Genomic DNA, 25846 nt, shown 5'->3' on the forward strand with positions numbered 1-25846 from the left:
CACTCATCACCAATTTTGGTCAGAATGTGCATGGTAATAAAATCTTGGACAAGTTTGCTAAGTGCCAGTATCGCTCGTGTCATTCAAAATTATCTCTCTTTAATTATAAAAAAATACCATAACTTTAGAAGCCTTTGTTTAATCAACACCAAATCGTTCTATTTCAACAAATAAAAAATAGTTGCCGAAATAAAATGGGCGAGTTCGTCGTTTAAAAAATAATATAACCGAATATTACTGTATATTTTGTTTTCTCATCTCCATCCTTGGCACAAAATTTGTCTAAATTTCTGGATTAAGGGATGTTCAGTAAAATATCATACATTTAAAACAGCGCTGGTCTATTTTTGGTGTTGCAGTCTTACCAGGTTTGTCAAAATGCTGACTATATTGCTATGCTGGAAGCATAAGACCATTTAAGCTTTTTCAACAATCAACTTGGAAAAAGCTTTCATTGAATTTCAGGAATCAATGAATGAATAATGTTTTACTTCGTGCTTGGTTTATAGTGATTTAGGATTTTAATAAATATACTTTTTCACTGTTTCAAGCATTGAAAATATCAATATGATATTTTCAAATGTTTTGGAATTTTAGCCCCATCATATGTCATATTATTTCCTTTTTGAGGCATGTAATAAATAGAAAAATTGTTTGTTACAGTTTAAGGTCAATATAAATATATTATTGTGAATATAGAGGCATTGACTCCAGAGAGCATTCAATGTGTACAGTGAAAGAATTGTTTTCAATGGTATTGGCAATAGCCGAAAACTTAATTGCCGTATTTTCTAATCAATGCTCCAATCTTCATTTTACAATGCATTTAAAGTTAAAACATGCATAAGACCTCCTTAAAGAAAAATATTGGCTTGCGATCTCCCCACATTGCGCACTAAATGAGCAAGCTTTAATTATATACACATGTAATTTCAGTATCAGCCAGAAATTGAAAATCCCAGTTTCATACATAAATTTTATGTGAAATTTGATAAGTTTATTGCTTTATATTGTTATGATATTTCATACATTCTTCAATGATATTGTTATCTGAGATATATATTAAGCGTTACCTTTTGTGTTTATAATATAATTGATTTATTAAATATAACTATGTTCTTGTTCTGTTTTCAGTCAGTTTGTGTTTGTGGTGGTATTCTCCAGTTTCCTGTGGAAATGTGTTGACTATGGAAAACTGTTTGCCAGCGATCACAAGGTCACGATACACGAGGCCGTCAACCACCAGTGCCTGCAAAGGTAAGTTCTTAAATATCTTGGCCATCTTTCTTAAACTGTATAAAGTAAGGTAAAATATATTTCTGTTCTAAATCCTTAAATGCATTAAGGGGCGTGTACCTGTAGTAAAAGTGATGTTGTGATGTTGCAGTAAAGCCATTGATACATTGACACAAGGATCCCACTTGTATCTTCATGTATTATGTAAAACTGCCCAACGAATTCCAAACAAAAATCCATATTGCCTCGTTTAGTATGTTATTTGTAAATGTTTGAGTCCCAAAGTAAAAATTGGGTCCATTAAAAAACCGATTTTTTTGAAAATTAAAAAAAGCATTTTTTTTTTCTTATAAATAAAAGTGGATGGGTAAATGTATTTTAATATTTGTTTATTTACGCAATTTAAAAAAAAATGCTTTCTTAGAAGAGACACATCATCAAAAAATGTAAATTTTACCACTTTTAGTCGTATACGTTAATATTTGATGAAAGCTTTTATGAGCTCATTTGTTTTTGGAAGAAAAAAGGGCGAGCTATTGTGATAGCATTGTTATTATTTTTTAGCGTCATTGTATTAGTGAAAAAAAACTTAAACCTCGGCTACAACTCTAAAAACATTCAAGATAATTATACAGGATGCCATAGACTAAAGGCACATTCTGCTGCAAAACCCATAATGCTGGCTTAAATAATGGTCAAGTTTTGCCCTTGTTTGAATGAAGGAAAACAGCATTGTCATTCACTCCAAAATGGTCCTGTTATTTTTTAAAACGTTATTTTTCCAGGTTTGATGCCCCGATCATTCTCTGCCTCCTCGTAGCTGGAGCATTCTGGCTGTTCCGTGTTATCAAAGTCTTGTATAATATTTTCCTCTACTATGAGATCCGCTCTTTCTACTTGACGGCGCTGAAAATCTCGCCCGAGGACCTCACGAATATGACCTGGCACGAGGTTCAGACGAGATTGCTTGACGTTCAGAAGGTTCAACAGATGTGTATTCACAAATCTGATCTCACCCAGCTAGATATCTACCACCGCATATTGAGATTTAAAAATTATACCCTAGCCATGGTGAACAAAGATGTGCTTCCGTTAAAGATTCAGCTGCCGTTGGTCGGAGATTAGTAAGTGAAATGTGTTATATGTCTTACATAGGGAAGTGCACCAGGGAAGTTACTCCATATAAAAAATGTAGGTTAAGTCAACCTTATGCTGAGTCATTGTAATATACCATAGATGTCCTATTAGACGATCATGCTGTAGTAGACACGCAGAATTTTATCTTGGGTCTATTTTCAGATTCTAACAATACTTACTTTTAACTCTATTTTCCGATTCTGAGACTTGCTTACTTTTATGATTTGTTCCCATGAAAAGCATAATGTCAGCACCATTAGACATTTAAGGTATGTGTTTTAATTAACACAACATCAGTTGATTGTGTCTCAGTATTTTAATACATTCATGTATCTGTATGTCTTTGACATATGGATCTTTTGCTCTCCTGTTTTTCAAAGAAAATACCTTAAAATCATAGCTATACGTTAGACATTAATACAGGCCAGCATTGGCACTCACTCCACCAGGGTGCTCTTGTTTTTTTTATATTTGAACTTTTTGACATAGAGTCTTGAAACCTCAGGGGAGTGTTGTTGAGATAATGAAGGATTGCCCCAGTGGCTTCGTTTGCAGCTGCACATAGAAAGGGGAGAGTTATGGCCCTTACTAAAAATTGACATTTATATTCAAACTAGTGTCATTCAAATCTCCAAAACTATATAACCTAAAGTCATAAAACCTAGGAAGAATGTTATGGCCCTTGAATTAGCAAAAAATTGGCATTTCTGGACTTATATCCCTCAAAATTTCAAATCTGCTTTACTTAGAGTTTAGAAACCTTGGCGGAATGTTATTTAGGCAATGAAGTTGTGTTTCCCACTGCACTTAGTACAACCAGGGTTTTGGCCCTTCAGTTAGCAAAATTTTGCACTTTTGGACTTGTTGAACTTGTGTCGCCCCATAGCTTCAAAATTATTAGCCATACACTTATGAGATCTTTCAGGAACCCATTTGATGAAGTTTTAGAACAATGATACATTATGGAGATGGACAGTCAAATAATGGCCCTTCCTTATGTGACAAATGCGGCATGTGGGGGCATCTGTATCCTATCGACACAATTTTTAGATTTTGAATGTCTAAGACCTGAAGAGTTATTAAAAAGGAAGCATAAAAGTGTCTACATGGTTAAGACTAAACAGAATTGTATGCTGTTTTCACAGCACTTCACATTAAGTTAACTTAAGAAGAATATTGCATGTAACATTCATTACTCATAAGAAAATTTTAGCACTTGATGTAAATGATAGAAGTCTAATAAGATGATATGATAAGTTTCTTATATTTTATATTTCAGTGTATTTCTAAGCACAGGCCTGAAGTACAATGTAGAATTTCTTCTATTCTGTAAGTTACATGTACTTTGCTTTTTTATGCATACTATTTTGTGTAGCTTCCTTTTTGGATTATAATGTTTGTTATAATTTATATCAGTGCTCCAGCCAGGATTTGAAAAGGGCAGGGTGGAGTTTTGAAAAGGGCAAGCTACATGAGTCGTGATGAGGCGATTGGGGGTGGTTGTAGGAGGGATCCACCCCTGTCACAAGGGGGGGTTTGGGGGTGGTCTCCCCCTAGAATTTGTTTTGTTTTCATACTCAATTTAAATCATTTTCCATGATATCCAGACTTGAACTAAATGGGATTTTTTTTTCTCAAAATTTAGAGGGTGTGTTTGAATTAGAATTTGTCTTTTTGTCCGCGGTAGTATGATTGTACTTGTCTGGAGTCTTCTTTAGTGCAATGTCACATAATATTTTTTGCCTGTGTGTGCACAAACATGAAACTGCTATAAATGCTGTTTATGTTTAAATTTTCCCCTGAAGAGAAAATGGACGAGCATGAAAATTTATTTGTGGTGCACTTGTGCCACAAATGTAGTTTATCTTTGCACTTTGATTAAATACAGAACAGAACAGAACCAATTTTAGGATTTAGTTATAGATGACATGAATTAAAATCTGAATGATTAAGAATGGGCAGAGTGACCAAAGGGAACGAGCCCTTCTTAATCATTTAGATTTTAATTCAGGTCATCTAACTGAGTAAGAATACAACCTCATTGGCTGACACATTGTAAACACAAATTTTGAAGCAGTGATTGTGTATTGGATGGGTGGCAGTAGGCTGACCTTTAAACATCTATATTAGTTTGCTGGTTTGTGCTAGTTTTGCCCACAGAATGCATGTTTTTGATATTTCAGGGGGTCCATGGTCAGCATTTGAGAACAAATGGCATTTAAGAGATGAGTATAAGGACAACAGCTTACATAGACGTAAACAGCTGGCAGAAAAGTAAGTGGAGCCTTGTTATTGGAGCTTATCAACAAACCAAGAGTAAGGCTTGAGCCTAAGGAAAGAGTGGTGTAGTGGTTAAGGTGTCTGCCTCAGAGCCTTGTCATTGATGACCAGCCTGAAGTTACAATACAATTTTGAATAGTAATAAAATTTAGCAAATTCCATCATGAAAACTAAAGTTAGAAAGTTACAATGAAATGAAGATTTGAGGTTTTGCTACTTGAGTCTGAACTCAGACTTGAGACTGTATGTAATCATCTCCCTGGGTCCATATTAACAAACATCTGAGACTGAGACTTAAAAATCAAAACTGCAAATCTTTATTTCATTTTAAAATTGCTTTTGAAGAGCAATAACCGTAAAAAATGCTTCATGTGTTTTAAATAACATATTTTACACATCTTTTGTCTGAAATGATTACCGGTACATCAAAGATACTATGTAACTTGCTGAAAATTTGAAATTGACTTTTCCAGGTCTAAGTCTCAAATTCAGACTTAAGACGTTAGTGGGATATGGACTCCTAGCTATCTTACAGTCTTACTTGTTGTTTTCCGAGACTATCTTGACGTACATGTATACTGATGCTAAGTTTTTGTCATTCATTCTGTTTAAAGTAAACTTGTATTTCTATTAGTCTTAAATGTTGTTTTCACATATTATCTGAGCTTATAAGTTCCTAGGGCTCGCTAACCTGGCCCAATCTCCTGAAATAATCCTATGGCAGATTTGTTTATAAGTGCTTACTATATTCTATATTCTACAGGCTAAAATGTCATTTTCTCCAGATTATCCCAGCGTATACTGTGGCTAGGGCTCGCTAACCTGGCCCAATCTCCTGAAATAATCCTATGGCAGATTCTATATATAGAAATGTTTATACGTGCTTACTAACATCTATATTCTACAGGCTAAAATGTTATTTTCTCCAGATTATCCCAGCGTATACTGTGGCTAGGGCTTGCTAACCTGGCCCTATCTCCTGTCATATTCCTGTGGCAGATTCTATACTCATTCTTCAGATATGCAGAGGTAGGTAAATCTCTTATCTTTTACATACTGAGTCTTACAAATCAATTGCCCGATGCACTCACCAATGATATGGTGGCACTCTTATTTAAAATCAATACATACACATGTATAACAAACATTAATTTGAGTGATAAACCTACAACTACATAAAACATAATGCATTTAAGGAAAATATTAATTAATGATAACAAGATTGTAAATGTGTATTTAATAGCTGAAAATGCACAAATATTAAATGACTGGTGGGACCTAAAAGATTTACAGTGATAAATTATCCCCTCATAACATAGAAATACCGTGTTTTTCTGCACCTTTCTTTCAAATTAAACACCATATCCTTCATAAGAACCATTGTTTTCGATATTATTTCATACTTTATGGTAAATTAATACAATTGTATTAATTGTGGTACTACTAATTTGGGAGTAGGTTTGCATCTTTAAGTATTCTAAGATCTGAAGATAATAAGCCCCTCTGTGCTGATTTCATTTCACAGTTATATATGAGTCATCACAATGAATTTTGATAGAAGTTGTTAATTGATAACTATTTGATTAAGATTTGCTATTTCTATGTTTTTGCTTGCAGTTGGTGAAAAGACAGCCATCATTTCTAGGATCGAGACGATGGTTCGTTCATTTGTTTTCTGCCTCATCATGTAAACCTGTGGCATGTCCATTAGTATTGTTACTGAGCATAGAATTGTTTTGTTTTTTAACTTTTAAAACTCTAATATTCTGTAAACATAATTGAATCATGAGTGAAATTGCAATTTATAAACCATTGTGTTTCAATGTCGAACAAGAGCAGCTATGGACAATTGTCAATAAGCGGCTAAGTAACCAGCTGTTGTTTACCTTGTGCAGATGCTCATGTTTATCTCTGCAACCCCTGTGCCAATGAAATTGTTTGATATAATGCTGTAATACCTTGTTTCACAATCAGAGTAAACTAACTTAGTTATTAGAATTGGTATTATTTTTGTTATTTATCTTATTTCAGGTCCAACTATGGGAGGCAATATATACGTCACTTTAACGAGCTAGACCATGAATTTAATGCAAGGTACGTTTTGTAAAATCCTACTTGTACTTGTACAGTAGCATTCTATGTTCCGAGGATCGATGATAATCAATAATTGATTGGTTGGGCCTGAAATCAGTGACAATCAATTGTTTTGTCATAATTGATCATCGATTCAACCATCTAGTTGTTTTTATTCATTCCTCTCGTTGTTTGCATTTGGTTAATTTCTGCCAATTTTCTCCTTTGAGTTCATTTATACATTTGAAAGTGTTCAGTTGTTAATGTCAACAAAATAAGTAGAGTTAAGGATTACGAGTTACTGCACGAGAATAAAACATAAAGTAATTTTATTAAGGTGTTGTCAAAAACCGATTGTACTATCGTTAATCGTTTACTTGAGTGGGACCGATTATCTATGACAAACTGGAACCGATTCCCATCACTTCCTGTCACATGGCTATGATTTGTTAATTAATGGTAGTAAGTCTTATTTAAAATAACACCATCAGTTGTTATTAAAATTTAATGCCGTTTCAGAAAATAAAACACCGTTATGGTCAACTATTTTCTAAAAGATGTTCTGACCCATATAAGTTAAACATATTTTGAAAATTAATAAACACTTTTAGCGTAAGAAAGTGACAGGAGAAGCCTTTTTCGGAATGTTCATGCACTTAATATTGTTGATCTACAGGTTAAACCGAGGGTACAAGGCAGCTGACATGTACCTTAGTATATTCACATCCCCACTGATGTCTATTATAGCAAAGTAAGTGGACAATCATATACCGGTGTATTTAATATACTGTTTGATGGTTAATCAATTGGTTGTCTGTACGGCTGACAGATTAACCAAAACATAGAACAATTACATATAAGATATAATTAATGATAATTTTGATTGCATCTCTTAACCCTTTACTTTATAGGTACACGTATTTACTTACCTATCCATAGCTTCATAGATACGGAGATTCACGCTTTATCGATAGGTTCATAAATGTGTAATTCTACTTACTACGTATAAACATCGATAAATACAATGCTTTAAAAAAAACAATGTGTTACTTTTTTAAAGCATATTGTTTGCTAAGAGAGACCACCAATACAAGTTAATTCACCTGCTTGCTATTGAGATGATGCTTAATTATTATAACCCCCTCAGTAATGATCTGACTAATAAATCTCGGGTTAGCAGTTAAGGCTATTCCAGTAAAACATGTAACCCTTGGGTGGAAGACAAATATTTAAATAGTATATTGTAGGATGTCTTTTTTTTTATTATTAGGACCTCAAAAGGGTTCATTTGCTTCTGTAGGGAGTTGCCATAATTAAAAAGTGCCCCCCCCTGGGGGGTTATATGTACCGGGTATATAATGTATATATATATATATGTATAAATGGAATAGCCCTATAAATATTTACATAGAAGGTGGTTTAGCATCATGTCAGTAATACCATTCAAGCAAATTGCCTGATACAGTCGCACAATGACATCATTCATCAGTTATCTAGATTATGATGGAACTGGAAGCATTGTCACATGATCCATCTCATCCGTGCTGGTCGGTATAAGCTGAGAAAGTGGTATTAACTGAATTATGTACCAGAATTTAATATGATCAGTTTTGTCCATTTTTTTTCCATGATCATTGAAATGTTTTCTGGTTCAATGCTAGCTGTGTTGATGGTTCTAACTGTGAAAGACGATGGCATTCTAAATCTGGAACCCATTAAAATGATAGTTAACAAATCATTATGAGACTTCGTGCATAATCTCAATCTTCCGTATTACAGGAACATAGCATTTTTTGCTGGTTCGGTGTTAGCTGTGTTGGTGGTTCTTACTGTGATAGACGAGGATGTTCTTAATGTGGAGCACGTTCTAACCATTATGACAGTGGCTGGGGTCATCGTTACCGCGTGCAAGGTGTTCATTCCAGATGAGGTGGGTAGAACTCTATATTTGGGTTATGAATTGGTGTGTTCACATCATATTGTTTGTACAAAAGTAATTCATAAAGTATTTCATAAAGAAATTAGTTTATATGACTTTGGCAGTATTATGAGTATATTTAACGCTATTTTGCTATTTTGTGCAAATGAACTTAGAATTTCAAGTCATCGATATATTGAACTATCATGGTTTTGCCAAAATCCAATATGTGAATTTCAAATCAAGTTCAACAGCTATAAGTACAATGTATGTCAATCTACTTCACACATCCAAAGAAATTGATTGTATTGTGAAGTGGCATATACGTCAGTTTATACTAATTTATTTTAGTTTGATTGTGATGAAGATTGAAGCATGTAGAATCACTCTCGAATCTATTTCCTGGGTAGAAACCAGTAATAGTGTCCATTTTGAGAGGCCTCGAGAAAGTATCCTTGGTGGGGATCAAAACTCACAACCCCCTCTGTAAGAGGCGGACACATAAACCACTGGGCCACTCTGAGATTCAGAAACTGAAACTGCATGTAAATTCAAACTGCAAAATTAAAAATAGTTGTTGTTGTAGTGTGATTTCAATTAACCCCATTTCTTGCAAAACGATATTTAAAGAACAGCTTGAATCTTACTTTAGCATGCAGTCTACTGCCCGGAGGTGCTGATGCGGAATGTTTTGGCTCAGATCCATTACATGCCTGACCACTGGGCTGGAAATGCCCACACCACCAGAGTAAGGGGGGAATTCTCCCTGCTGTTCCAGTTTAAAGCTGTAAGTAACAGTTCCCTCTAGTTTGTCTACATGTCTGACCCTTGGGCTGGTAATGCCCACACGACCAGCGTCAAGGATTTTTTACTCTCTGCTGTTCCAGTTTAAAGCTGTAATTAACAGTTTATCTACATGCCTGAGCCTTGGGCTGGTAATGCCCACATGACCAGTGTCAGGGAAAAATATTCTCTCTGCTGTTCCAGTTTAAAGCTGTAAGTAACAGTTCCCTCTAGTTTATCTACATGTCTGACCCTTGGGCTGGTAATGCCCACATGACCAGTGTCAGGGAGAAATATTCTCTCTGCTGTTCCAGTTTAAAGCTGTAATTAACAGTTTATTTACATGCCTGAGCCTTGGGCTGGTTATGCCCACATGTCCAGTGTCAGGGAAAAATATTCTCTCTGCTGTTCCAGTTTAAAGCTGTAATTAACAGTTTATTTACATGCCTGAGCCTTGGGCTGGTAATGCCCACATGACCAGTGTCAGGGAGAAATATTCTCTCTGCTGTTCCAGTTTAAAGCTGTAATTAACAGTTTATCTACATGCCTGAGCCTTGGGCTGGTAATGCCCACATGACCAGTGTCAGGGAGAAATATTCTCTCTGCTGTTCCAGTTTAAAGCTGTAAGTAACAGTTTATTTACATGCCTGAGCCTTGGGCTGGTAATGCCCACATGTCCAGTGTCAGGGAAAAATATTCTCTCTGCTGTTCCAGTTTAAAGCTGTAATTAACAGTTTATTTACATGCCTGAACCTTGGGCTGGTAATGCCCACATGACCAGTGTCAGGGAAAAATATTCTCTCTGCTGTTCCAGTTTAAAGCTGTAAGTAACAGTTTATCTACATGCCTGAGCCTTGGGCTGGTAATGCCCACATGACCAGCGTCAGGGAGAAATATTCTCTCTGCTGTTCCAGTTTAAAGCTGTAATTAACAGTTTATTTACATGCCTGAGCCTTGGGCTGGTAATGCCCACATGACCAGTGTCAGGGAGAAATATTCTCTCTGCTGTTCCAGTTTAAAGCTGTAAGTAACAGTTTATTTACATGCCTGAGCCTTGGGCTGGTAATGCCCACATGTCCAGTGTCAGGGAGAAATATTCTCTCTGCTGTTCCAGTTTAAAGCTGTAATTAACAGTTTATCTACATGCCTGAGCCTTGGGCTGGTAATGCCCACATGACCAGTGTCAGGGAAAAATATTCTCTCTGCTGTTCCAGTTTAAAGCTGTAATTAACAGTTTATCTACATGCCTGAGCCTTGGGCTGGTAATGCCCACATGTCCAGTGTCAGGGAGAAATATTCCCTCTGCTGTTCCAGTTTAAAGCTGTAAGTAACAGTTTATTTACATGCCTGAGCCTTGGGCTGGTAATGCCCACATGACCAGTGTCAGGGAGAAATATTCTCTCTGCTGTTCCAGTTTAAAGCTGTAATTAACAGTTTATCTACATGCCTGAGCCTTGGGCTGGTAATGCCCACATGTCCAGTGTCAGGGAGAAATATTCCCTCTGCTGTTCCAGTTTAAAGCTGTAAGTAACAGTTTATTTACATGCCTGAGCCTTGGGCTGGTAATGCCCACATGACCAGCGTCAGGGAGAAATATTCTCTCTGCTGTTCCAGTTTAAAGCTGTAATTAACAGTTTATTTACATGCCTGAGCCTTGGGCTGGTAATGCCCACATGACCAGTGTCAGGGAGAAATATTCTCTCTGCTGTTCCAGTTTAAAGCTGTAATTAACAGTTTATCTACATGCCTGAGCCTTGGGCTGGTAATGCCCACATGACCAGTGTCAGGGAGATATATTCTCTCTGCTGTTCCAGTTTAAAGCTGTAAGTAACAGTTTATTTACATGCCTGAGCCTTGGGCTGGTAATGCCCACATGTCCAGTGTCAGGGAAAAATATTCTCTCTGCTGTTCCAGTTTAAAGCTGTAATTAACAGTTTATTTACATGCCTGAGCCTTGGGCTGGTAATGCCCACATGACCAGTGTCAGGGAAAAATATTCTCTCTGCTGTTCCAGTTTAAAGCTGTAAGTAACAGTTTATTTACATGCCTGAGCCTTGGGCTGGTAATGCCCACATGACCAGCGTCAGGGAGAAATATTCTCTCTGCTGTTCCAGTTTAAAGCTGTAATTAACAGTTTATTTACATGCCTGAGCCTTGGGCTGGTAATGCCCACATGACCAGTGTCAGGGAGAAATATTCTCTCTGCTGTTCCAGTTTAAAGCTGTAAGTAACAGTTTATTTACATGCCTGAGCCTTGGGCTGGTAATGCCCACATGACCAGTGTCAGGGAGAAATATTCTCTCTGCTGTTCCAGTTTAAAGCTGTAAGTAACAGTTTATTTACATGCCTGAGCCTTGGGCTGGTAATGCCCACATGACCAGTGTCAGGGAAAAATATTCTCTCTGCTGTTCCAGTTTAAAGCTGTAATTAACAGTTTATCTACATGCCTGAGCCTTGGGCTGGTAATGCCCACATGACCAGTGTCAGGGAGAAATATTCTCTCTGCTGTTCCAGTTTAAAGCTGTAATTAACAGTTCCCTCTAGTTGATCTACATGCCTGAGCCTTGGGCTGGTAATGCCCACATGTCCAGTGTCAGGGAGAAATATTCTCTCTGCTGTTCCAGTTTAAAGTTGTAAGAAACAGTTTATTTACATGCCTGACCCTTGGGCTGGTTATGCCCACATGTCCAGTGTCAGGGAAAAATATTCTCTCTGCTGTTCCAGTTTAAAGCTGTAATTAACAGTTTATTTACATGCCTGAGCCTTGGGCTGGTAATGCCCACATGACCAGTGTCAGGGAGAAATATTCTCTCTGCTGTTCCAGTTTAAAGCTGTAATTAACAGTTTATTTACATGCCTGAGCCTTGGGCTGGTAATGCCCACATGACCAGTGTCAGGGAGAAATATTCTCTCTGCTGTTCCAGTTTAAAGCTGTAATTAACAGTTTATTTACATGCCTGAGCCTTGGGCTGGTTATGCCCACATGTCCAGTGTCAGGGAAAAATATTCTCTCTGCTGTTCCAGTTTAAAGCTGTAATTAACAGTTTATCTACATGCCTGAGCCTTGGGCTGGTAATGCCCACATGACCAGCGTCAGGGAGAAATATTCTCTCTGCTGTTCCAGTTTAAAGCTGTAATTAACAGTTTATTTACATGCCTGAGCCTTGGGCTGGTAATGCCCACATGTCCAGTGTCAGGGAGAAATATTCTCTCTGCTGTTCCAGTTTAAAGTTGTAAGAAACAGTTTATTTACATGGCTGACCCTTGGGCTGGTTATGCCCACATGTCCAGTGTCAGGGAAAAATATTCTCTCTGCTGTTCCAGTTTAAAGCTGTAATTAACAGTTTATTTACATGCCTGAGCCTTGGGCTGGTAATGCCCACATGACCAGTGTCAGGGAGAAATATTCTCTCTGCTGTTCCAGTTTAAAGCTGTAATTAACAGTTTATCTACATGCCTGAGCCTTGGGCTGGTAATGCCCACATGACCAGTGTCAGGGAAAAATATTCTCTCTGCTGTTCCAGTTTAAAGCTGTAAGTAACAGTTCCCTCTAGTTTATCTACATGTCTGACCCTTGGGCTGGTAATGCCCACATGACCAGTGTCAGGGAGAAATATTCTCTCTGCTGTTCCAGTTTAAAGCTGTAATTAACAGTTTATTTACATGCCTGAGCCTTGGGCTGGTTATGCCCACATGTCCAGTGTCAGGGAAAAATATTCTCTCTGCTGTTCCAGTTTAAAGCTGTAATTAACAGTTTATTTACATGCCTGAGCCTTGGGCTGGTAATGCCCACATGACCAGTGTCAGGGAGAAATATTCTCTCTGCTGTTCCAGTTTAAAGCTGTAATTAACAGTTTATCTACATGCCTGAGCCTTGGGCTGGTAATGCCCACATGACCAGTGTCAGGGAGAAATATTCTCTCTGCTGTTCCAGTTTAAAGCTGTAAGTAACAGTTTATTTACATGCCTGAGCCTTGGGCTGGTAATGCCCACATGTCCAGTGTCAGGGAAAAATATTCTCTCTGCTGTTCCAGTTTAAAGCTGTAATTAACAGTTTATTTACATGCCTGAACCTTGGGCTGGTAATGCCCACATGACCAGTGTCAGGGAAAAATATTCTCTCTGCTGTTCCAGTTTAAAGCTGTAAGTAACAGTTTATCTACATGCCTGAGCCTTGGGCTGGTAATGCCCACATGACCAGCGTCAGGGAGAAATATTCTCTCTGCTGTTCCAGTTTAAAGCTGTAATTAACAGTTTATTTACATGCCTGAGCCTTGGGCTGGTAATGCCCACATGACCAGTGTCAGGGAGAAATATTCTCTCTGCTGTTCCAGTTTAAAGCTGTAATTAACAGTTTATTTACATGCCTGAGCCTTGGGCTGGTAATGCCCACATGTCCAGTGTCAGGGAGAAATATTCTCTCTGCTGTTCCAGTTTAAAGCTGTAATTAACAGTTTATCTACATGCCTGAGCCTTGGGCTGGTAATGCCCACATGACCAGTGTCAGGGAAAAATATTCTCTCTGCTGTTCCAGTTTAAAGCTGTAATTAACAGTTTATCTACATGCCTGAGCCTTGGGCTGGTAATGCCCACATGTCCAGTGTCAGGGAGAAATATTCCCTCTGCTGTTCCAGTTTAAAGCTGTAAGTAACAGTTTATTTACATGCCTGAGCCTTGGGCTGGTAATGCCCACATGACCAGTGTCAGGGAGAAATATTCTCTCTGCTGTTCCAGTTTAAAGCTGTAATTAACAGTTTATCTACATGCCTGAGCCTTGGGCTGGTAATGCCCACATGTCCAGTGTCAGGGAGAAATATTCCCTCTGCTGTTCCAGTTTAAAGCTGTAAGTAACAGTTTATTTACATGCCTGAGCCTTGGGCTGGTAATGCCCACATGACCAGCGTCAGGGAGAAATATTCTCTCTGCTGTTCCAGTTTAAAGCTGTAATTAACAGTTTATTTACATGCCTGAGCCTTGGGCTGGTTATGCCCACATGACCAGTGTCAGGGAGAAATATTCTCTCTGCTGTTCCAGTTTAAAGCTGTAATTAACAGTTTATCTACATGCCTGAGCCTTGGGCTGGTAATGCCCACATGACCAGTGTCAGGGAGATATATTCTCTCTGCTGTTCCAGTTTAAAGCTGTAAGTAACAGTTTATTTACATGCCTGAGCCTTGGGCTGGTAATGCCCACATGTCCAGTGTCAGGGAAAAATATTCTCTCTGCTGTTCCAGTTTAAAGCTGTAATTAACAGTTTATTTACATGCCTGAGCCTTGGGCTGGTAATGCCCACATGACCAGTGTCAGGGAAAAATATTCTCTCTGCTGTTCCAGTTTAAAGCTGTAAGTAACAGTTTATTTACATGCCTGAGCCTTGGGCTGGTAATGCCCACATGACCAGCGTCAGGGAGAAATATTCTCTCTGCTGTTCCAGTTTAAAGCTGTAATTAACAGTTTATTTACATGCCTGAGCCTTGGGCTGGTAATGCCCACATGACCAGTGTCAGGGAGAAATATTCTCTCTGCTGTTCCAGTTTAAAGCTGTAAGTAACAGTTTATTTACATGCCTGAGCCTTGGGCTGGTAATGCCCACATGACCAGTGTCAGGGAGAAATATTCTCTCTGCTGTTCCAGTTTAAAGCTGTAAGTAACAGTTTATTTACATGCCTGAGCCTTGGGCTGGTAATGCCCACATGACCAGTGTCAGGGAAAAATATTCTCTCTGCTGTTCCAGTTTAAAGCTGTAATTAACAGTTTATCTACATGCCTGAGCCTTGGGCTGGTAATGCCCACATGTCCAGTGTCAGGGAGAAATATTCCCTCTGCTGTTCCAGTTTAAAGTTGTAAGAAACAGTTTATTTACATGGCTGACCCTTGGGCTGGTTATGCCCACATGACCAGTGTCAGGGAAAAATATTCTCTCTGCTGTTCCAGTTTAAAGCTGTAATTAACAGTTTATCTACATGCCTGAGCCTTGGGCTGGTAATGCCCACATGACCAGTGTCAGGGAGAAATATTCTCTCTGCTGTTCCAGTTTAAAGCTGTAATTAACAGTTCCCTCTAGTTTATCTACATGCCTGAGCCTTGGGCTGGTAATGCCCACATGTCCAGTGTCAGGGAGAAATATTCTCTCTGCTGTTCCAGTTTAAAGTTGTAAGAAACAGTTTATTTACATGGCTGACCCTTGGGCTGGTTATGCCCACATGTCCAGTGTCAGGGAAAAATATTCTCTCTGCTGTTCCAGTTTAAAGCTGTAATTAACAGTTTATTTACATGCCTGAGCCTTGGGCTGGTAATGCCCACATGACCAGTGTCAGGGAGAAATATTCTCTCTGCTGTTCCAGTTTAAAGCTGTAATTAACAGTTTATTTACATGCCTGAGCCTTGGGCTGGTAATGCCCACATGACCAGTGTCAGGGAGAAATATTCTCTCTGCTGTTCCAGTTTAAAGCTGTAATTAACAGTTTATTTACATGCCTGAGCCTTGGGCTGGTTATGCCCACATGTCCAGCGTCAGGGAAAAATATTCTCTCTGCTGTTCCAGTTTAAAGCTGTAATTAACAGTTTATCTACATGCCTGAGCCTTGGGCTGGTAATGCCCACATGACCAGCGTCAGGGAGAAATATTCTCTCTGCTGTTCCAGTTTAAAGCTGTAATTAACAGTTTATTTACATGCCTGAGCCTTGGGCTGGTAATGCCCACATGTCCAGTGTCAGGGAGAAATATTCTCTCTGCTGTTCCAGTTTAAAGTTGTAAGAAACAGTTTATTTACATGGCTGACCCTTGGGCTGGTTATGCCCACATGTCCAGTGTCAGGGAAAAATATTCTCTCTGCTGTTCCAGTTTAAAGCTGTAATTAACAGTTTATTTACATGCCTGAGCCTTGGGCTGGTAATGCCCACATGACCAGTGTCAGGGAGAAATATTCTCTCTGCTGTTCCAGTTTAAAGCTGTAATTAACAGTTTATTTACATGCCTGAGCCTTGGGCTGGTAATGCCCACATGACCAGTGTCAGGGAGAAATATTCTCTCTGCTGTTCCAGTTTAAAGCTGTAATTAACAGTTTATTTACATGCCTGAGCCTTGGGCTGGTTATGCCCACATGTCCAGTGTCAGGGAAAAATATTCTCTCTGCTGTTCCAGTTTAAAGCTGTAATTAACAGTTTATCTACATGCCTGAGCCTTGGGCTGGTAATGCCCACATGACCAGCGTCAGGGAGAAATATTCTCTCTGCTGTTCCAGTTTAAAGCTGTAATTAACAGTTTATTTACATGCCTGAGCCTTGGGCTGGTAATGCCCACATGTCCAGTGTCAGGGAGAAATATTCTCTCTGCTGTTCCAGTTTAAAGCTGTAATTAACAGTTCCCTCCAGTTTATCTATATGCCTGAGCCTTGGGCTGGTAATACCCACATGACCAGAGTCAGGGAGAAATATTCTCCAGTTTATCTACATACCTGACCCTTGGGCTGTTTTTTGTGTCTGTTTTTTTTCTGTTTCTAAGCTAAACTTATGATAAATCATGAAAAAAATATTCAATTTTGCTTAATAAATAATTTTGATAAATTACAAACAGTTAACTGAAAAAAATTGCCATTATTTATATTTTCGATTATTTTGTTAAAATTTATAATCTTAACATTTCAAGTTGAACAAATCAACAAAAATATGTCAAAGCTTAAAATACAATTTCTCACAAATAAATACTTATAAAATTTAATAAAAATGAAATACTTAATGAATACTTCCACATTACAGATATATTTGCTGGAGGAGTTGTTAAGTCCACTGACCACGCCACTGATGTTGATTTTCAAGTTCAGACAGCGTGCCAGTGAGATTGTGGACTTTTTCCACAACTTTACCGTGGAGGTCGTTGGTGTGGGTGATGTGTGCTCATTTGCACAGATGGATGTTCGTAAACATGGCAATCCGCAGGTGTGATACAAAAATCTTGTTAAAGTGACACTCTCATTCAAAATCAGTACATACACATGTATAACAAACATCAATTATGACTGATAAACCTTTGTCTACTTACTAAATAATGCTTCAATGGAAAATATTAATTAATAATAACAAGATTGTAACCATGTTTTTTACAGCAGAAAGGGCAAAAATATTAAATGATTGGTGAATGCTAAAAGATTTACTGCTGAAATATCATGTTTTATGCTCATTTCTTTCAAATTAAACTTGGTATCCTTTATAAGAACCATTGTTTTCGACATATATTCATCCTTGTTGGAATATTAAAACAGTATTTTTAATTGTGGTAAAACTTATTTGGGAGTAAGAGTGCATCATTAACTTCCAGTTGTTTATGTTGGCATATTGTGGGCTTATCAGAGAAAATATTCAGCATTAAAATTAAAGCATTGCCTAAGCCTTGGTGTCATTCTCTCATTATTTTTAGGCTAAAAAACTATCATGTTTTTTATTAAATGGAAACAACTCATGATGTTTATGTGACATTTTGTATACATGGTGACATACATTAAACTGCACTTTCACAGATTGAACGTTTTGACAACTTTTTTATTTTTTGCCTTTGAACGAGCTAATTTTTCCGAAAATGCATGAAAACCAGTTATATAAGACTGCTGACAAAAAAAATAGATCGCAGATTTTTACATTTAAGTTCAAAAATTTATGTTTTATGCATTTTTCTCAATCCGTAAGTAACGGTTTAAGCCATAAAACATTTTTGAACAGAAATATAAAAATCTGTGATCTGATTTTTTGTCAGCAATCCTTTATCATTTGTTTGCAGATATTTATGCAAAAAATTGCTCTTTCCAAGACCAAAAAAAAAAAAAAATTGTAACAACAGTATATCTGTGAGAATGCAGCTTAAAAAAAGACACTATACTGTGTCTTAGATACTTGAGACTATTTTGTCATGTAATTCGATGCATATTGAAAAATAAACAGCGTTTACTCTATTGGCCCTTTGGCAAATTTTACACTTCTTAGTTTTGCCTGGATAGATCAACAATGAAATCTTGATTGGAACTATCCAGAAATGGATAGTCTTTGTAGTGATTACTTAATAAAAAATCCAGCACAAGTACACAACTATCCTAAAGGAATAACTAGTATTTGTTGCTAAATTAAAATCCAATATGAAATTGTGTCCATATATTAGTAGGATATTATCAAAATGTTTCTGTATTGTTTCAGTGGAGCGAGTGTGAGACGGAGGCAAGCCAAACAGAACAGGGAGAGGATGGCAAGACAGAAATGTCCCTCATGCACTTCCATGTAAGTTTCCAGTGAAGTTCTTGATCTTCCAATACTTTGTCTTATTCTTGTTGATGAGATGGCCCAAATCAGTCATAAAGTAATATTTTATGATTTCTCAGTTTTATTCTGTTATACATTGATGTTCATGCACCATCTACGTGGAGTTGTGGTTAGGGCGTCTGCCAAACAGAGCAGAGGGTCAAAGGTTCGAACCTCACACTGAGCGATGATTTCTCAGTTTTATTCTGTTATACATTGATGTTCATGCACCATCTACCTGACGTTGATGTTAGGGCGTCTGCCAAACAGAGCAGGGTCAAAGGTTCGAACCTCACACTGGGCCATGATTTCTCAGTTTTATTCTGTTATACATTGATGTTCATGCACCTTCTACCTGACGTTGATGTTAGGGCGTCTGCCAAACAGAGCAGAGGGTCAAAGGTTCAAACCTCAGTCACACTGGGCTTTCCTGATATGGCCAGTGCCTGACAAAGCAGCTTGTTAAAAAAACAGTTATCGCTTGTCTTCCTATCAGACTCCTAACACATTGGATAGCAAATGGAAGTATGGATGTTCATAAATCAAGGTGTCTTATAAGTTCAGCAGGCTAGCCCTTACTTGAGAGGGGCAACACTATAATTGATAAACTTTTCACTTTTTTCAGTTGACTAATCCTGAGTGGAAGCCCCCAGACAACTGTAGTATGTTCCTCAACCAGATGCGAGATCAGGTTCAACGAGACGTAGGGCCCCTTGCCTCCCTGCAGGCCCCTGATATGACAGGAATTCTGGGGCCGTTCTCCAGTATGAACCCTAGTGCAGCTACTGGGGTGGGACTAGGGGTAAGTAAGAGGTGTTGGGTGTATTGGGTGTTAAAACAATACAGTGTGATTTAGGGCCCTCTGGGATCCCTTCAAGCCCCTCATATGACAGGAATTCTTGAGCCGTCTCCTGTATGAACCTAGTGCAGATACTGGGGTTGGGCTGGGGGTAAGTAAGAGGTGTTGGGTTTTATGGAAGTTAAGAAAGTACAGTGTGATTTAGAGCCCTCGGGATCCCTTCAAGCCCCTCATATGACAGGAATTCTGGGGCCGTTCTCCTGTATGAACCTAGTGCAGATACTGGGGTTGGGCTAGGGGTAAGTAAGAGGTGTTGGGTTTTATGGAGGTTAAGACAGTACAGTGTGATTTAGGGCCCTCTGGGATCCCTTCAAGCCCCTGATATGACAGGAATTCTGGGGCCATTCTCCAGTATGTACTCTAGGGTAGCTCTGGGGTTGGGCTGGAGGTAAGTAAGAGGAGTTATGGTGTTATTGGTGTTAAGACAGAACAGTGCATCAACAAAAATATCTTAGGGTCCAATATTATAACAAATACTTTTCTTGAATCTGAGACTTCATGTTTGATTAATACCTGCTCCTCTGTCTCTTGTTTGCTAGCCTATAATACAGTACATAATTAGATGTATGTTTAATTTATGCCCCTCTGATTCAAGTCTAGCCTGTTATCCAGTATTACAGGGCAGAAGACAATGTTAACACTCTCAATGCTATATTGACAAGTCTTTGCAGATTTAGATATATCTGTACATGTATGTTCAATACCTGTCCATCTGTTTCCAGTATGCCAGCCTGGTATCCAGTATTACAGGACATAGTACCATGTTGTCACCCTCAATGTCTGCTCCATTTGCTTCTGGTATGTACTTTGATCCTTTGGTATTGCTGAACATGATTTCAATAATTATGTCTCTAAAACTTAAATTGACGCATTGTATATTCTTAAATCTCATATAATACAATGTTGTCTTCACCCCACAATTTTCTGATAGTTCTGTTAATTCATTAATTGTCAAAAAATTATTTTTACAAACCCTCACACAAATATGTAGCTGATTATTATTTTTAGCTCGACTATTCGAAGAATAAGGAGAGCTATACTACTCACCCTGGGGTCGGCGGTGGCGTCACACCTTGGTTAAGGTTTTGCATGTAAGCACCTTTAAGTCATTATCACAGTAAATACATCAGTTATTGCATTGAAACTTTGGATATGTATTCCCAACTATCTTACATACTAAATTAATGAAGTTAGATAACAATTATTTGAATATAATGCAAATTATAGGCCTTTATTATTCGACTTAGAAGTTCTGGTTAAGGTTAATATCTCAGCAACTACTTGAGGTATTGCATTGATACTTGATACAATGGTACTCAACCATCCAACCTACTAAATTAACCACGTTAGATAACTCTAGTTTGCATTTAATGCAAATAATTGCCCTTTATTATTCGACTTAGAAAAAATTTGGTTAAGGTTTTGCGTGTAACCACTTTGAAGTCAATATCTCAGCAAATAATGTATTGCATTGAAACATTAGATATGTATTCCCAGACAACACTTTTTTTTAATATAATGCAAATTATTATTTATTATTTGACTTAGAAATTCTGATTAAGGTTTTGCATGTAAGCACACATAGGTTTATATCTCAGCAATTACTTCATGGATTGCATTGAGACTTTATACAATGGTACTCAACCATCCAATCTACCTATTAAATAACCAAGTAAGGTAACTCCAGTTTGCATTAAATTAAAATAATGGCCCCTTTTTTATTCGACATAGAAATTCTGGTTAAGGTTTTGCATGTAACCACTTTGAAGTCAATACCTCAGCGAATACATCATGTATTGCATTGAAACTGTACACACAGGCTCCCATATATTTAACCTTCTTAATTAAGTAAGATAACTCTATCTTTTATAATATATAATTTTTTCCCTTTATTATGTGACTTAGAAATTCTGGTTAAGGTCTTGCATTTTAGCACACATAGGATAATATCTCAGCAACTATTTGATGTATTGCATTGAGACTTTATACAATGGTATTCAACCACCCAACATAATTAAAACCAAGTTAGATAACTGTATTTTGCAAATAATGGCCCTTTATTATTAGACTTAGAAATTCTTGTTAATATTTTGCATGGAACCTCATTTATGTTTATATCTCAGCACACCATGTATTGCATTGAAATCTAATCTAACAATGATCCATCCATGTTTTGCCAAAACTTTTCAAACCTAACATTGAAAAGCGGCGGAATATTCGAGCGTGCTGTCTCTGTGACAGCTCTTGTTTATGTTGCTGGACATAATGATTCTACAAATGGTAGGGGTAAAGGCAAAAGGTAGCAAATCCTTCTATATTTAAATGGTACCTTCTTGCATTAACTCAGCATTATATTATTGTAGCCTTACAAATAATATTAAAGTTTTAAGGTAAGACTTAAAGAATGTAAGATTTACCTCATTTGACTTTCATGGCATTACAGGTATAGCGCCTAAACTGCGAGGGGCCGTCTCCCAGACAGAGGGCCCCATGATGAGCTCAATGGGGCCAGGAACCAGTTTCTACAGCCCCTCAGCATCCCTAACCCAACCCCACCCCTCCTTGGGAGTCCAATCCCCGAGCTCCCTGAACCACCCGACATCCATCTCCCAGCGCCATTACGACGAGGGACAGATTGAGTTAATGTCGACGGAGATGAGCTTCAGCGCATTGTATATGCATGATCTACGTACGCGGCGAAATCGAGGTTATCCGTATGAAAATATGGACGATATTCGGACACGATCGCTATGGCAACGGCATGACCCCGCCCAAGCTACGCCCTCTTCAGGGGGAACAACTCCGATGCCAGAAATTGTAGAAAAACCGCAGGAAGAAGACACTGGCGCCCAAGAACAGGAACTGTGAAAAATAACCTGCAAGAGTTTAGGCCTATATGAACATTTTATTAAAAAACGTTTATTGAATTGTTATGATATGCTAGAATTAAACCATTTCTAGTATAAGGCATGATCTATCACGCTCAAAGAGGCGTTCTTTTGAGGAGTGAGTGCTGGTGGAAGGGTTTTGTGTAGAGTTGTTGCAGATATTCAGATGGATTTTACTTTTGTGCATTGTAGGCACCAGATGTGAGAGTTCTTGTAATCTGATTGCATAAAGTAAGATACAGTTGTACAGTGTACCAGTAAACTATAGGATAATGGATTTTCAGTTCAAATGGATGCTTGTTTTGTATTAAAAATATATTCTCAGGTGTTGTATGCAATGTAGCTATTTGGATAGGCTTATAGCATGTTATTCAAGTTGTGAAATTTATGGTTGTAGCAATATTAATTATTAATGTAGCTTTTGTAAAGCACCAAATTAAGGTTCCATTATTTACTGTTTAATTTAATTCTTGTAACTTATAATTCTATGCATTTATGTTATCGGAATGAATTACCGTGTTTATTTTCTGTTATGTATTTCTCACCAGAAAGTTTAGTGGTGATGTTTGTGTATCTTATAATGCAGTTAACTTGTTTGTTTTGTTCATATGAATTTTTCCATGACCCAAATTTACTTACCCAAACAATTCCATGACATTGACTCATCTAACCACTCCCTGCCATCTTTTCACAGTTAGTGATAAGACAGAAATTGAACCCCCCCCCCCCCCCTTCTTTCAAAATAACCCCTCTCCCTCTGATCCTTCTTTTTAAAGTTAGTACTTACATGTATACCAAACTCAACCCCCTATCCCCTTCTTTTCGAAGTCAGTTATTATACCAAACCTGAATTCCGCCCCCTCCCCTTTTCAAAGTATTTTTGCTTTGTTAGCGTATTATAGTTTTGTTGTACCAGACTGTTGTTGGTAGATGCATAAGAACGGATATTATAACTATGTGCTAGGAAATCTTTGTAACTAATTAATAGTTGATAAATCCCATAAACAATGGGTAATTGTCAATTGAATTGAAAAGTAGAAAGCAACTGTTCATACACAACAGAAAATATTGCAATGCAGGTTCATATTGCAAAAGGCATTACTAATGCAATTGTAACAGAACTGTTTTCACAGATTTAAATACATTTAAAGATTAACATCACCAAAAAGAAATCTAGACAAGTCCTTTTGTGTTTTAGGACCTAATGCAAGGAACTGAAACTATGAATGGGCTGTAGGAGATTAAATTGACCAAACTTTTGAACTGTTCTAATTGCAAAGCTATCCTGTCACTAGCCTGAAGGTCAAGATCTTGATTGAAAGTCACAGCGTATGATATATCTGCACTTCATAGATTTTAAAACTCACTCTGGCTTTTGATGGTTTTAAAATAACACTGAAAATGGACTGAAAATTCTTGTGAAGATGTATTTCAAGTAGATCTTTCATTGACAGATCTTTGAAAAATTTATTATTGCAAAGCTACCTGGTATCAGTAACTTCTGTGATAATTGATACAAAATGGCATGGCCCCAATTTCTCAACTGTCTTCTATCTCTCATAACAGGATCAAGCCTAAGCAACTCCATATAAAGAGATTTGGGACTTATAAAGGAAATTATTTGAATGACAATCACAATGAACTATTTTTGGGGATTGTTAAAACAAGTTTATGCAAATTATTTGGCTACCGGTAAATGAAATATGATATTCAAACCTGTTCAGCTTAATAAATTTCAATATGGAGCATGAAGTTTATTTCTTGAAGGCGTTTAAAAGTTCGAGAAAACTTGATTGATTTTACAAATACGAAATTAATATTAGAATCTGGATGGCTTGCACAGTGTCACAATAATTATACAGATATAAAGTTCCTAATGCACAGTTATAAATTATGTCAGTGTACATGTGTTTAGTTGGTGTTTTGTTGATATGTATACTAGTCTTTCATTATTTTACCATGTAAATAGTTTTTAAACAAGAGTGCTGGTGTAAATACTTAAAAAATTACATACCTGTATATAAAACCTTATAACAACTTGTATGTAGTAACAATTGCCATATGTGATTGCATGTTTGAATGTATTTTTTTGTGTTTTGCACATTAAATGTTAAAGATTTTACTGCTTTTTTAATATTTATGCAGAACAGGAATGATTTTCTCTGGCATCATTTAGTGTCAAGATAAGTAAGTGCTCCACAGAGCAGCCACCAAATGTGTCTGTTGAGTTTTTCAGTCAAACAAGTGACATAACTCGACATATAGGTATTGTCTCTGGTAACATTTTATTTGAATTTTGAGCCACGGGTAAAAAATACAATACGCAACAAAACTTTTAAATACAAGATGAAATTTTGGTATTAAACCAATGAAATTTTTATAAGTCACTGTTCATTTGCAAACTGTATTGCTGTAATGCTAAAATGGGGTTGTAGACTTCACTGAAGTTTACCAAAGTAAAAAGTGTCTGAGAATACCAAAGTGAGAAGTGTCTGAGACTACCAAAGTGAGGAGTGTCTGAGACTATCAAAGTAGGAATTGTCTCAGACTATCAAAGTCAGAGTTGTCTGAGACTACCAAAGTAAGAATTGTCTGAGACTACCAAAGTAAAATTGTCTGAGACTACCTAAGTAAGAATTGTCTGAGACTACCAAAATATGAAGTGTCTGAGACAACCAAAGTAAGGAGTGTCTGAGACTAGCAAAGTGAGACTTGTCTAAGACTACCAAAGTGAGGAGTGTCTGAGACTACCAAAGTGAGATGTGTCTGAGACGACCAAAGTGAGGAGTGTCTGAGACTACCAAAGTATGAAGTGTCTGAGACAACCAAAGTGAGGAGTGTCTGAGACTACCAAAGTGAGACTTGTCTGAGACTACCAAAGTGAGGAGTGTCTGAGACTACCAAAGTGAGATGTCTCTGAGACGACCAAAGTAAGAAGTGTCTGAGACTACCAAAGTAAAATTGTCTGAGACTACCTAAGTAAGAATTGTCTGAGACTACCAAAGTGAGTGGTGTCTGAGACAACCAAAGTGAGATGTGTCTGAGGCTACCAAAGTAAAGAGTGTCTGAGACTACCAAAGTGAGGAGTGTCTGAGACTAACAAAGTGAGGAGTGTCTGAGACTACCAAAGTGAGGAGTGTCTGAGACTACCAAAGTGAGACTTGTCTGAAATTACCAAAGTGAGACTTGTCTGAGACTACCAAAGTGAGAAGTGCCTGAGACTACAAAAGTGAGATTGCCTGAGACTACCAAAGTGAGAATTGTCTGAAATTACCAAAGTGAGACTTGTCTGAGACTACCAAAGTGAGAAGTGCCTGAGACTACCAAAGTGAGAAGTGCCTGAGACTACCAAAGTGAGAAATGTCTGAAATTACCAAAGTGATAATT

General features: G+C 37.5%; 1 protein-coding gene across 1 annotated transcript in view; it reads left to right on the plus strand.

Annotated features, from left to right (window-relative positions):
• The window catches only part of LOC128232627 (autophagy-related protein 9A-like), a 27653-nt gene extending 3075 nt beyond the window's left edge, over positions 1-24578 (plus strand). Inside the window, exons 4-18 of the mRNA XM_052946298.1 lie at positions 1135-1257; positions 2022-2360; positions 3653-3702; positions 4557-4647; positions 5583-5682; positions 6271-6311; positions 6685-6747; positions 7403-7477; positions 8506-8656; positions 9297-9431; positions 17186-17365; positions 18611-18691; positions 19338-19514; positions 20294-20369; positions 22015-24578. Of these exons, the coding sequence (XP_052802258.1) occupies positions 1135-1257; positions 2022-2360; positions 3653-3702; positions 4557-4647; positions 5583-5682; positions 6271-6311; positions 6685-6747; positions 7403-7477; positions 8506-8656; positions 9297-9431; positions 17186-17365; positions 18611-18691; positions 19338-19514; positions 20294-20369; positions 22015-22439 (2107 nt within the window). The 3' untranslated portion in view covers positions 22440-24578. The remainder of the gene's footprint in view (positions 1-1134; positions 1258-2021; positions 2361-3652; positions 3703-4556; positions 4648-5582; positions 5683-6270; positions 6312-6684; positions 6748-7402; positions 7478-8505; positions 8657-9296; positions 9432-17185; positions 17366-18610; positions 18692-19337; positions 19515-20293; positions 20370-22014) is intronic.
• Positions 24579-25846: the final 1268 nt, after the last annotated feature.

The sequence above is a fragment of the Mya arenaria genome, chromosome 1 (genome assembly GCF_026914265.1).
Source record: "Mya arenaria isolate MELC-2E11 chromosome 1, ASM2691426v1".
In the NCBI taxonomy this organism is placed as follows: Eukaryota; Metazoa; Mollusca; class Bivalvia; order Myida; family Myidae; genus Mya; species Mya arenaria.